Source organism: Pleurodeles waltl, chromosome 6, assembly GCF_031143425.1.
Source record: "Pleurodeles waltl isolate 20211129_DDA chromosome 6, aPleWal1.hap1.20221129, whole genome shotgun sequence".
NCBI lineage: Eukaryota > Metazoa > Chordata > Amphibia > Caudata > Salamandridae > Pleurodeles > Pleurodeles waltl.
The window spans coordinates 824,138,663-824,152,869 of NC_090445.1; the positions used below are offsets into that span (position 1 = coordinate 824,138,663).

General features: G+C 46.5%; 1 protein-coding gene across 1 annotated transcript in view; it reads right to left on the reverse strand.

Moving 5' to 3' along the window:
- Positions 1–14,207, reverse strand: part of PDCD11 (programmed cell death 11) — a 345,954-nt gene that overhangs the window by 250,118 nt on the left and 81,629 nt on the right. Inside the window, exons 3-4 of the mRNA XM_069242225.1 lie at positions 13,350–13,502; positions 11,069–11,236 (exon numbers count right to left, since the gene is read on the reverse strand). Of these exons, the coding sequence (XP_069098326.1) occupies positions 11,069–11,236; positions 13,350–13,502 (321 nt within the window). The remainder of the gene's footprint in view (positions 1–11,068; positions 11,237–13,349; positions 13,503–14,207) is intronic.

Here is a 14,207-nt window from a genome sequence, read left to right on the forward strand (position 1 = left end):
GACCTGGGTTGACTTTGTAGACTACTCAGTAAAAACACTAGATGGTTGGTTAACTGGAAATGAAGTGTGTGACTATGTTGGGCTTTATAATTTGTTTATGAAAGAACACATTTTAAGTAACTGCTTCAATGAAAAGTTGCATCAGTATCTGGTAGACCTAGGTCCAATTTCTCCCCAAGAATTGGGAAAGAAGGCAGACCACTGGGTCAAGACTAGGGTAACCAAAACTTCCACTGGGGGTGACCAAAAGAAAGGGGTTACAAAAACTCCCCAGGAGAAAGTGGGTGACACTAGAAACAAAGAAAAAGAGTCCTCTGTAGGCCCCCAAAAACCAGAACAGGTGGGTGGGCCCCAAGACACAACTCAAAACAAAGGTGGGTACCAGGGTAAGAACTGGGATGCCACTAAGGCCTGGTGCCACAACTGTAAACAGTCTGGGCACCACACCAAGGACACTTCTTGTCCCAAAAACAAACCCCAGAACAAAATTCCTGGGGTAACCAGTGTAGCCATGGGAGATGACTCCTCAGATGAGGAGGTCTTCCTAGCCTTCAATTGGAAACAGGGCCCAACAGGTGAGTTGGAGATTCCAGAGGGAAGTAGACACTTCCACCACCTACTGGTGAATGGAATCCCAACCACTGCCCTGAGAGACACTTGTGCCAGTCACACTATTGTGCATGACAGGCTGGTGCTCTCAAACCAGTACATCCCAGGTGAGACTGCCAGGGTAAGAGTTAGCCTAGACAGGGTCACTAAGAGGCCTGTGGCTTTAGTGCCCATAGAAGTGGGTGGCACTCTTAGCTGGAGAAGGGTAGTAGTCAGTACAGACCTCCCCCTTGATTGTCTCCTTGGAAATGACTACCCAGAGGTTAGTCAGAGCCCAAGAGAGAAACTGGTCCAGTGCCAGTCCTCTCCCAAGGATTCTGGAAGTCCTGCCTCTGCAGTAAATGCAAGCAGGCCCCAGAAGAAGAAGAAAAGAAAACAGAGTAGGAAGGGTGGACAACCTTTAGCCAAGGTTACAGCAAGCCAGGGAGATTCTGCTCCAGTAGGGGAGAACTCCAAAAATGGCCCTGATAAAGTCCAACCTGACCCACAAGAAGTCCTGGCTAGTCAGGCAACTGTTAAACCTGAGTGGGTGGCTCCTCAGCTAACAGAAGAAAGAGTGGAAGAAGGGTGTTTACTACAAAATGTGGTAACCCCCCACTCTAATACAGCAGACAGGCACCCTGAACCCAAAGAAGCCTGTAACTTAGCCCCTTCCCTTGTAGGTGAAGAGCTAAAGGTGTAGTTCTGGGCACTGACAGCTGTCAGTGGCCTCTGCTGGGTGTTAGCCTTTATGGCTGCACTATCCTTGGCATGGTGGTCAGACCCCATGCCAAATAGCAAGTTAGGCCCCCTGACCCTGTTGGTCATGGTGGGGTTACTCCAGCTCTGGGTAACCTCTTTGGGTAAGCTAGGGATGACCCTGGCTAAGATAAGATTAGCAGAGGTGGATACCTCTAAACCCAAAATAAACAGAATGGGTGGAGACATTGAAGAGGCAGACAAGAGGCAATTCAGACTAGGTCCTATCACTGTGGAAGTGGGTCAGTTCCCCAAAGGGAATGACCTGAACAGAAGGATGTAAGGCAGAGTAGGCCCTGCAACTAACCAGCCTATTTCTCCTACTCTTCCTCGCCTGACAGACTAGGAAGACTCTCCCAGCTTGGGCTGAGTCTCCTGGCCTGTGGGCTGGGGGGGGCTTGTGTAAAGAAATGGCTCCCTGTTGCAGTTACCCCCCACTTTTTGCCCGATACTGATGCTGACTTGACTGAGAAGTGTGCTGGGACCCTGCTAACCAGGCCCCAGCACCAGTGTTCCTTCACCTAAAATGTACCATTGTATCCACAATTGGCACACCCTGGCATTCAGATAAGTCCCTTGTAACTGGTACTTCTAGTACCAAGGGCCCTGATGCCAAGGAAGGTCTCTAAGGGCTGCAGCATGTCTTATGCCACCCTAGAGACCCCTCACTCAGCACAGACACACTGCTTACAAGCCTGTGTGTGCTAGTGAGAACAAAATGAGTAAGTCGACATGGCACTCCCCTCAGGGTGCCATGCCAGCCTCTCACTGCCTATGCAGTATAGGTAAGACACCCCTCTAGCAGGCCTTACAGCCCTAAGGCAGGGTGCACTATACCATAGATGAGGGTACCAGTGCATGAGCATGGTACCCCTACAGTGTCTAAACAAAACCTTAGACATTGTAAGTGCAGGGTAGCCATAAGAGTATATGGTCTGGGAGTCTGTCAAACACGAACTCCACAGCACCATAATGGCTACACTGAAAACTGGGAAGTTTGGTATCAAACTTCTCAGCACAATAAATGCACACTGATGCCAGTGTACATTTTATTGCAAAATACACCCCAGAGGGCTCCTTAGAGGTGCCCCCTGAAACTTAACCGACTATCTGTGTAGGCTGACTAGTTCCAGCAGCCTGCCACACTAGAGACATGTTGCTGGCCCCATGGGGAGAGTGCCTTTGTCACTCTGAGGCCAGTAACAAAGCCTGCACTGGGTGGAGATGCTAACACCTCCCCCAGGCAGGAGCTGTGACACCTGGCGGTGAGCCTCAAAGGCTCACCCCTTTGTCCCAGCCCAGCAGGGCACTCCAGCTTAGTGGAGTTGCCCGCCCCCTCCGGCCACGGCCCCCACTTTTGGCGGCAAGGCTGGAGGGAACAAAGAAAGCAACAAGGAGGAGTCACTGGCCAGTCAGGACAGCCCCTAAGGTGTCCTGAGCTGAGGTGACTCTGACTTTTAAGAAATCCTCCATCTTGCAGATGGAGGATTCCCCCAATAGGGTTAGGATTGTGTCCCCCTCCCCTTGGGAGGAGGCACAAAGAGGGTGTACCCACCCTCAGGGCTAGTAGCCATTGGCTACTAACCCCCCAGACCTAAACACGCCCTTAAATTTAGTATTTAAGGGCTACCCTGAACCCTAGAAAATTAGATTCCTGCAACTACAAGAAGAAGGACTGCCTAGCTGAAAACCCCTGCAGAGGAAGACCAGAAGACGACAACTGCCTTGGCTCCAGAAACTCACCGGCCTGTCTCCTGCCTTCCAAAGATCCTGCTCCAGCGACGCCTTCCAAAGGGACCAGCGACCTCGACATCCTCTGAGGACTGCCCCTGCTTCGAAAAGACAAGAAACTCCCGAGGACAGCGGACCTGCTCCAAGAAAGGCTGCAACTTTGTTTCCAGCAGCCTTGAAAGAACCCTGCAAGCTCCCCGCAAGAAGCGTGAGACTTGCAACACTGCACCCGGCGACCCCGACTCGGCTGGTGGAGATCCAACACCTCAGGAGGGACCCCAGGACTACTCTGATACTGTGAGTACCAAAACCTGTCCCCCCTGAGTTCCCACAGCGCCGCCTGCAGAGGGAATCCCGAGGCTTCCCCTGACCGCGACTCTTTGAATCCCAAGTCCCGACACCTGGGAGAGACCCTGCACCCGCAGCCCCCAGGACCTGAAGGACCGGACTTTCACTGGAGGAGTGACCCCCAGGAGTCCCTCTCCCTTGACCAAGTGGAGGTTTCCCCGAGGAACCCCCCCCCTTGCCTGCCTGCAGCGCTGAAGAGATCCCGAGATCTCTCATAGACTAACATTGCGAACCCGACGCTTGTTTCTACACTGCACCCGGCCGCCCCCGCGCCGCTGAGGGTGAAATTTCTGTGTGGGCTTGTGTCCCTCCCGGTGCCCTACAAAACCCCCCTGGTCTGCCCTCCGAAGACGCGGGTACTTACCTGCAAGCAGACCGGAACCGGGGCACCCCCTTCTCTCCATTCTAGCCTATGCGTTTTGGGCACCACTTTGAACTCTGCACCTGACCGGCCCTGAGCTGCTGGTGTGGTGACTTTGGGGTTGCTCTGAACCCCCAACGGTGGGCTACCTTGGACCAAGAACTAAGCCCTGTAAGTGACTTACTTACCCGGTTAACCTAACAAATACTTACCTCCCCCAGGAACTGTGAAAATTGCACTGTGTCCACTTTTAAAACAGCTATTTGTGAATAACTTGAAAAGTATACATGCAATTTTGATGATTTGAAGTTCCTAAAGTACTTACCTGCAATACCTTTCGAATGAGATATTACATGTAGAATTTGAACCTGTGGTTCTTAAAATAAACTAAGAAAATATATTTTTCTATACAAAAACCTATTGGCTGGATTTGTCTCTGAGTGTGTGTACCTCATTTATTGTCTATGTGTATGTACAACAAATGCTTAACACTACTCCTTGGATAAGCCTACTGCTCGACCACACTACCACAAAATAGAGCATTAGTATTATCTATTTTTACCACTATTTTACCTCTAAGGGGAACCCTTGGACTCTGTGCATGCTATTCCTTACTTTGAAATAGCACATACAGAGCCAACTTCCTACATTGGTGGCAGCGGTGGGATACAAGACTTTGCATTTGCTGGACTACTCAGCCAATACCTGATCACACGACAAATTCCAAAATTGTCATTAGAAATTCATTTTTGCAATTTGAAATTTTTCTAAATTCTTAAAAGTCCTGCTAGGGCCTTGTGTGTTAAGTCCCTGTTTAGCATTGTCTTTTAGAGTTTAAAAGTTTGTTAAAGGTTTGAAATTAGATTCTAGAAACAGTTTTAGATTCTTTGAAAAGTCTTCCAACTTTTAGCAAAATAATGTCTGATACAGAGATGAATGTGGTGGAACTCGACACCACACCTTACCTCCATCTTAAGATGAGGGAGCTAAGGTCTCTCTGTAATATAAAGAAAATAACCATTGGCTCCAGACCTACCAAAATTCAGCTCCAGGAGCTGTTGGCAGAGTTTGAAAAAGCCAACCCCTCTGAGGATGACTTCACAGAGGAAGAAATTAGTGACTTGGAGGGCAATTCCCCCCTTCCAGTCCTAAATAGGGAGACCAGGGCCTCTCAAGCCCTGTCTCCAAAAATGATAGTCAGAAATGTTGCTTCCCTCACAGGAGGGTCCAGCATTTCTGAAATCACTGAGGATGCTCTCAGTGAGGATGACCCCCTGTTAGCCAGGATGGTCAAAAGATTGGCTTTGGAAAAGCAGCTCCTAGCCATAGAAAGGGAAAGAAAAGAGATGGGCCTAGGTCCCATCGATGGTGGCAGCAACTTAAATAGGGTCAGAGATTCTCCGGACATCCTAAAAATCCCCAAAGGGATTGTAACAAAATATGAAGATGGTGATGACATCAACAAATGGTTCACAGCTTTTGAGAGGGCTTGTGTAACCAGAAAAGTAAACAGATCTCACTGGGGTGCTCTCCTTTGGGAAATGTTCACTGGAAAGTGTAGGGATAGACTCCTCACACTCTCTGGAAAAGATGCAGAATCTTATGACCTCATGAAGGGTACCCTGATTGAGGGCTTTGGATTCTCCACTGAGGAGTATAGAATTAGATTCAGGGGGGCTCAAAAATCCTCGAGCCAGACCTGGGTTGACTTTGTAGACTACTCAGTAAAAACACTAGATGGTTGGTTAACTGGAAATGAAGTGTGTGACTATGTTGGGCTTTATAATTTGTTTATGAAAGAACACATTTTAAGTAACTGCTTCAATGAAAAGTTGCATCAGTATCTGGTAGACCTAGGTCCAATTTCTCCCCAAGAATTGGGAAAGAAGGCAGACCACTGGGTCAAGACTAGGGTAACCAAAACTTCCACTGGGGGTGACCAAAAGAAAGGGGTTACAAAAACTCCCCAGGAGAAAGTGGGTGACACTAGAAACAAAGAAAAAGAGTCCTCTGTAGGCCCCCAAAAACCAGAACAGGTGGGTGGGCCCCAAGACACAACTCAAAACAAAGGTGGGTACCAGGGTAAGAACTGGGATGCCACTAAGGCCTGGTGCCACAACTGTAAACAGTCTGGGCACCACACCAAGGACACTTCTTGTCCCAAAAACAAACCCCAGAACAAAATTCCTGGGGTAACCAGTGTAGCCATGGGAGAGGACTCCTCAGATGAGGAGGTCTTCCTAGCCTTCAACTGGAAACAGGGCCCAACAGGTGAGTTGGAGATTCCAGAGGGAAGTAGACACTTCCACCACCTACTGGTGAATGGAATCCCAACCACTGCCCTGAGAGACACTTGTGCCAGTATCACTATTGTGCATGACAGGCTGGTGCTCTCAAACCAGTACATCCCAGGTGAGACTGCCAGGGTAAGAGTTAGCCTAGACAGGGTCACTAAGAGGCCTGTGGCTTTAGTGCCCATAGAAGTGGGTGGCACTCTTAGCTGGAGAAGGGTAGTAGTCAGTACAGACCTCCCCCTTGATTGTCTCCTTGGAAATGACTACCCAGAGGTTAGTCAGAGCCCAAGAGAGAAACTGGTCCAGTGCCAGTCCTCTCCCAAGGATTCTGGAAGTCCTGCCTCTGCAGTAAATGCAAGCAGGCCCCAGAAGAAGAAGAAAAGAAAACAGAGTAGGAAGGGTGGACAACCTTTAGCCAAGGTTACAGCAAGCCAGGGAGATTCTGCTCCAGTAGGGGAGAACTCCAAAAATGGCCCTGATAAAGTCCAACCTGACCCACAAGAAGTCCTGGCTAGTCAGGCAACTGTTAAACCTGAGTGGGTGGCTCCTCAGCTAACAGAAGAAAGAGTGGAAGAAGGGTGTTTACTACAAAATGTGGTAACCCCCCACTCTAATACAGCAGACAGGCACCCTGAACCCAAAGAAGCCTGTAACTTAGCCCCTTCCCTTGTAGGTGAAGAGCTAAAGGTGTGGTTCTGGGCACTGACAGCTGTCAGTGGCCTCTGCTGGGTGTTAGCCTTTATGGCTGCACTATCCTTGGCATGGTGGTCAGACCCCATGCCAAATAGCAAGTTAGGCCCCCTGACCCTGTTGGTCATGGTGGGGTTACTCCAGCTCTGGGTAACCTCTTTGGGTAAGCTAGGGATGACCCTGGCTAAGATAAGATTAGCAGAGGTGGATACCTCTAAACCCAAAATAAACAGAATGGGTGGAGACATTGAAGAGGCAGACAAGAGGCAATTCAGACTAGGTCCTATCACTGTGGAAGTGGGTCAGTTCCCCAAAGGGAATGACCTGAACAGAAGGATGTAAGGCAGAGTAGGCCCTGCAACTAACCAGCCTATTTCTCCTACTCTTCCTCGCCTGACAGACTAGGAAGACTCTCCCAGCTTGGGCTGAGTCTCCTGGCCTGTGGGCTGGGGGGGGGCTTGTGTAAAGAAATGGCTCCCTGTTGCAGTTACCCCCCACTTTTTGCCTGATACTGATGCTGACTTGACTGAGAAGTGTGCTGGGACCCTGCTAACCAGGCCCCAGCACCAGTGTTCCTTCACCTAAAATGTACCATTGTATCCACAATTGGCACACCCTGGCATTCAGATAAGTCCCTTGTAACTGGTACTTCTAGTACCAAGGGCCCTGATGCCAAGGAAGGTCTCTAAGGGCTGCAGCATGTCTTATGCCACCCTAGAGACCCCTCACTCAGCACAGACACACTGCTTACAAGCCTGTGTGTGCTAGTGAGAACAAAATGAGTAAGTCGACATGGCACTCCCCTCAGGGTGCCATGCCAGCCTCTCACTGCCTATGCAGTATAGGTAAGACACCCCTCTAGCAGGCCTTACAGCCCTAAGGCAGGGTGCACTATACCATAGATGAGGGTACCAGTGCATGAGCATGGTACCCCTACAGTGTCTAAACAAAACCTTAGACATTGTAAGTGCAGGGTAGCCATAAGAGTATATGGTCTGGGAGTCTGTCAAACACGAACTCCACAGCACCATAATGGCTACACTGAAAACTGGGAAGTTTGGTATCAAACTTCTCAGCACAATAAATGCACACTGATGCCAGTGTACATTTTATTGCAAAATACACCCCAGAGGGCTCCTTAGAGGTGCCCCCTGAAACTTAACCGACTATCTGTGTAGGCTGACTAGTTCCAGCAGCCTGCCACACTAGAGACATGTTGCTGGCCCCATGGGGAGAGTGCCTTTGTCACTCTGAGGCCAGTAACAAAGCCTGCACTGGGTGGAGATGCTAACACCTCCCCCAGGCAGGAGCTGTGACACCTGGCGGTGAGCCTCAAAGGCTCACCCCTTTGTCCCAGCCCAGCAGGGCACTCCAGCTTAGTGGAGTTGCCCGCCCCCTCCGGCCACGGCCCCCACTTTTGGCGGCAAGGCTGGAGGGAACAAAGAAAGCAACAAGGAGGAGTCACTGGCCAGTCAGGACAGCCCCTAAGGTGTCCTGAGCTGAGGTGACTCTGACTTTTAAGAAATCCTCCATCTTGCAGATGGAGGATTCCCCCAATAGGGTTAGGATTGTGTCCCCCTCCCCTTGGGAGGAGGCACAAAGAGGGTGTACCCACCCTCAGGGCTAGTAGCCATTGGCTACTAACCCCCCAGACCTAAACACGCCCTTAAATTTAGTATTTAAGGGCTACCCTGAACCCTAGAAAATTAGATTCCTGCAACTACAAGAAGAAGGACTGCCTAGCTGAAAACCCCTGCAGAGGAAGACCAGAAGACGACAACTGCCTTGGCTCCAGAAACTCACCGGCCTGTCTCCTGCCTTCCAAAGATCCTGCTCCAGCGACGCCTTCCAAAGGGACCAGCGACCTCGACATCCTCTGAGGACTGCCCCTGCTTCGAAAAGACAAGAAACTCCCGAGGACAGCGGACCTGCTCCAAGAAAGGCTGCAACTTTGTTTCCAGCAGCCTTGAAAGAACCCTGCAAGCTCCCCGCAAGAAGCGTGAGACTTGCAACACTGCACCCGGCGACCCCGACTCGGCTGGTGGAGATCCAACACCTCAGGAGGGACCCCAGGACTACTCTGATACTGTGAGTACCAAAACCTGTCCCCCCTGAGTTCCCACAGCGCCGCCTGCAGAGGGAATCCCGAGGCTTCCCCTGACCGCGACTCTTTGAATCCCAAGTCCCGACACCTGGGAGAGACCCTGCACCCGCAGCCCCCAGGACCTGAAGGACCGGACTTTCACTGGAGGAGTGACCCCCAGGAGTCCCTCTCCCTTGACCAAGTGGAGGTTTCCCCGAGGAACCCCCCCCCTTGCCTGCCTGCAGCGCTGAAGAGATCCCGAGATCTCTCATAGACTAACATTGCGAACCCGACGCTTGTTTCTACACTGCACCCGGCCGCCCCCGCGCCGCTGAGGGTGAAATTTCTGTGTGGGCTTGTGTCCCCCCCGGTGCCCTACAAAACCCCCCTGGTCTGCCCTCCGAAGACGCGGGTACTTACCTGCAAGCAGACCGGAACCGGGGCACCCCCTTCTCTCCATTCTAGCCTATGCGTTTTGGGCACCACTTTGAACTCTGCACCTGACCGGCCCTGAGCTGCTGGTGTGGTGACTTTGGGGTTGCTCTGAACCCCCAACGGTGGGCTACCTTGGACCAAGAACTAAGCCCTGTAAGTGACTTACTTACCCGGTTAACCTAACAAATACTTACCTCCCCCAGGAACTGTGAAAATTGCACTAAGTGTCCACTTTTAAAACAGCTATTTGTGAATAACTTGAAAAGTATACATGCAATTTTGATGATTTGAAGTTCCTAAAGTACTTACCTGCAATACCTTTCGAATGAGATATTACATGTAGAATTTGAACCTGTGGTTCTTAAAATAAACTAAGAAAATATATTTTTCTATACAAAAACCTATTGGCTGGATTTGTCTCTGAGTGTGTGTACCTCATTTATTGTCTATGTGTATGTACAACAAATGCTTAACACTACTCCTTGGATAAGCCTACTGCTCGACCACACTACCACAAAATAGAGCATTAGTATTATCTATTTTTACCACTATTTTACCTCTAAGGGGAACCCTTGGACTCTGTGCATGCTATTCCTTACTTTGAAATAGCACATACAGAGCCAACTTCCTACACCCTTTGTAAGCAAATAAATGCCATTATTACAAGTCTGAAGATGCCTGTCAATAGTGCGCATCGTGGCAGTTTCACTTCTCTTCTGGTCTATTTAGCAACGTGTATATGACCACAGACAAGAACAGCGATAGCACCTTTGTTCACAAAGTAGCACTGAATGAACCTCAAATAAAGGCAGCCTACAACTCTTTAAAACAAATGCAAGAAATTTTGAGTGAAAAAAATCTCCTGTCTTTTGAACCTAACCGTAATGTCATCAATCTACAGACGAAATAATGTTAACAAAAAAACAATGACAGTTTACATCAAATTGGTAGCGCTAAGCACCCTGTTCAACACATTCTGAACAGCAAAAGTGAAAGTTTTGATGCAGACACCCTAAATGAATGCCACAGACAAAAGTCTGCCAGAATTAAGTAATACGAAGACACTAGCCATTGAAAATAAATGAGGTATGGTTTGTTTCAAAAGGAAAAATATTATATTTATACCCTATCATAGTTCAATGTTTAAAGTTGAGAGACATGTATTTTTGTTCCAAAATCTGCAGAATAACATAACATTCATATACACTGCATGGAACGGAGTGATGGCTTATATCAGATATAATGTCAGAGGTGAGAATGGCTTGGAGAGAACAATCTGAAGTAACTACGACTTTCAAGACATGGATAAGACTGTCCACTCAAACCATAATTATAGCACACATACAGTCTCTACCAGTAAAGATGCTGATATACAGCATTACTTAAACAACATTTGCAACCATTTAAAGTCTCTCAGATTCGCTTCCAGGTTTCAAACTACTGACTTTTTTTAGAATTAAAGTAAAGTAGTTGTCGTTCCCACCCAGGTGTACTTGGACGATCTGTGCAACCTTGTTTCATCTCAGATAAGCTGTCTGCATTGTACCACATCTGTGTAGTAGCAACTTGTACATTTATAGGTGACAAAGTTAAATCTCTTAAGTCAATGTTTGTCAAAGGTTGAAAGATCCATTCAGCAATAAATGGATGTTAATTTGTAGCGGTCATTGTGGTCTCCAAGTTTCCCTAAAACACATGTCCTTTGTAGAATATGTATCCCCAGCACAGTGCACTCTTAGTGCTTTCAACAGACTACAAACTTTTTGCAACATGTCCTACCACAGAGAGCTCCTCCGTCTCCACTTGCTTGCTTAGAAGTTTTGTGTAAGCTTCACAGATGTTAGTGACCTGTACAAAGCCAGTGAGCCCATGTGGCAAACTGACAATTAGCTCAAAATCGGTGGCCTCCTTCACACAGCCGAGCAGTAACAGCCCCGTGCTTAAGTTCTGAAAAAAAGAAACAAGGAACATCAGAAAATTAGTATTCATTTGTAAATGAAAACTGTGAAAAACACGCAACGCTGTTGCAATTTCCCTCATTTTTTGCAGATATTCCAAAGTAATTTCTTGCTAAATTTGCTAGTCTGATCAAAAAATGCAGTTCTAAACTCTGCATAAGTTGTTTAATGGGTTGAAGAGTCAAATGAAAATCGCCAGAAACTAAGTGAAAATATTAAGTTTCGTACGTGTAAATGCCCTACTGTGAATTTCCTTTCATTCCGACTCGTTAAACTGTTTAGAGCAGTCCGCTTCTACGCTCATTAAATAAACCCCAAGCAGTAAATATCGAAAACACATACGCACATCCACGGTCCGGCTAAAACTCTTCTATCTCGTTCTTGCCATGAAAAAGAATGCCACCCGACTCTGGAGGATCTAGCCCATCTCCGAATAATCTTTCACCTTCTAAAAAAAACATATTCTGAACAAAGACCTTAAAAGGGACCACACGCCTAACAAACCTTCACCACTATCTAGGTAAATGCTAATGAAAATGAAGGCCCAGGTAAAGCCTGGATGTGGGCCGGCTGTCCTTGTGTGAACGGGACGAGGTATGCAGAACTGGCAGTTAATTACTGCCAAGTGTAACTCTAAGGCACTGAGGCAGGGGGGAAAAAAAAAAAAAATCAGATGCGGGACAGACTGCAAAACACACTGGCTATGTAGGAGAAATAAACAGAGGACATATCAGTAAATTTAAAAAAGCTAGCCTCTCAGATGAAAGAACAAAGGACGAAGATTTCATTCAATCGATACCTTTGTTTCAATGACGTGCCTAAGAATTTCAAAAAGACACCAATTTTGTCAGCATTGTATTTTTTTTTTTGCAAAATGACTAGCAAGGAAATCGGGTTGCTTTATGAGAATTAGCAACTGCAGAGCAATTTAATATAGCTAGTATTTTTACATCAATTTGTGATCTCCATTAAAAAAAAATAAGTATGCTGCACCATGAAAGAATGGTTTGCTGCAACGCTGAATTATCCATTTATACAAAGAACAAAGCATAACGCCCATGTTCATCTTAAAAAGCCTACAGGCATGTGTCTCACTGGGGCGAAGTGCAGGGTAACAAGTAAAGGGATGTTTATACCCAAAAGGTATTATCAAGGACAAAAACACCTATGATGAGTCACATTTGTGCTGATTTGCAAAATATTTAGAATTTTTTTTCATGCTTGTGAAAAAATTGCAAGTAAAGCTTGCAGAAGGCCTTGCACTTATTTTATGAGCTTTGCATCAGGTTATTAGTTTTACACTAGCAATTATCACCAGCGAAAATGTGTTGGTTACAACAACAGCAAAATAGAAGTGAAGTGTGCATTGAGCTGTGAATATAAGCAGTACACAATGGGGCTAAATACAATTTATGTCTGTCCTTGCAGCATCGAGAGGGTCTAGATTACCTAGGTCTAGGTTGCCTACTTAGTATTGTCATCCCTACATATCTGGCATTGGGTACTACAGTGATGCAGAGTGAGTCCAATTTTATAAGGCAGCTAGAGGGATGCACTTCCACATTCACAGAGAAATTACATTCTTTGTCTACACATGTGCAACAAATAATAGCTATGCTGCTTTCAACCTCAATTTGAAAGCAAATTCTTAAAGATAGGGTTTTCATGAAGGGGCCCTAAGTCTATTTTCTGTATGTGCTTTTTCAAGAAACTACAATTGCCTGCTACATGCAATATGTGCTAATTTTTCCTTTTTAATAAACACTGAAAACACAACAGTCAATTAAATTTAGAAAAGATTTAAAAAGCACAATAAGTGCCCCTCTGAAACTCGAAAATGAGCTTTACCACTGGGACAGTCAATCTTTTTGCCTTCAAGAAGCTTAAGGCTGGTCTACAGACTCATGAAAGTGAGTAACATGTATACCCAGGGATTTGTATTCGTTACATGAACCTGTAAAATAAATCAAGATAGAACATGCATGGTTGGTGTTTGCAAAAAAGAAAAAATTAGCATTTGCAATTAAGCTACTTTGCACTTCATCACAGTACCGCTTTTTACAAACTTGACAATAAAGGTAGGAGCCAAGAGGTACACGCACATTAAATTTGAGAATCTCGATGCATTTTTCATGTTTGGAGGTGGAAAATTCAGTTCTCTCTGTCTTTGGCTTTTTTGATTTCAGCTGATCTGACTTTGCAGAATCTCCTTTGCCCCTCTTTCGTTTCGCAGCTGTGTCTTCTTCATCATGGGTCTGCAAATACATACAAAAGGTCAAAGGGGAGCAGGGATTCTGGTCTGTGGGAGTATAAAACAACTACGACAATGTGATTATTAATTCCAGTGATTTTATTCAAACAAATGTAGCATAGTTATACACAGCTGTACTTGAAGACATGCATGATTATCAATGTCACATGAGTATGAAAAGGCACTGATTACCAACAGAAACACAAACAAGTGTTACCAACACCAATAGGTTTCGCCTATCTGAGGTATTGGCTTTCTCAATGTTTTTTTTTTTAGCCACGTTGTATAGAAGTGCGACTGCTGTACAGCATGGCTGGAAGTTAAAAATAAACAAGCACTGGCAAAGCCAGCAGGTTTAACCTTTGGTTTTGTCAATGCTTTTTAGACATGTCACAGCATTGGTAGCTGCTGGGCAGCATATCAGTTTTTTTTTTTAAATCATTAGATTGACAAATCTATCTGCAGTACAATATGTCACATGCGTTTGAAATCAACGATGACTATTCATTTAGTGACTATAACATTCCGTCATGTAGTAAGGCCTGTCTTCTAAAAAGGCGTACAGTATGAAAACATGCGTGTGAAGAACATGTGCTTAGCTGGCTACAACTGCCTCTACGTATCGCACAACAGTTACATCGTAGCCCACGCAGAGAGTTGCCCATACAACAACAAACTGCTATATTCTGTATTGCTGTAATATGTTCCT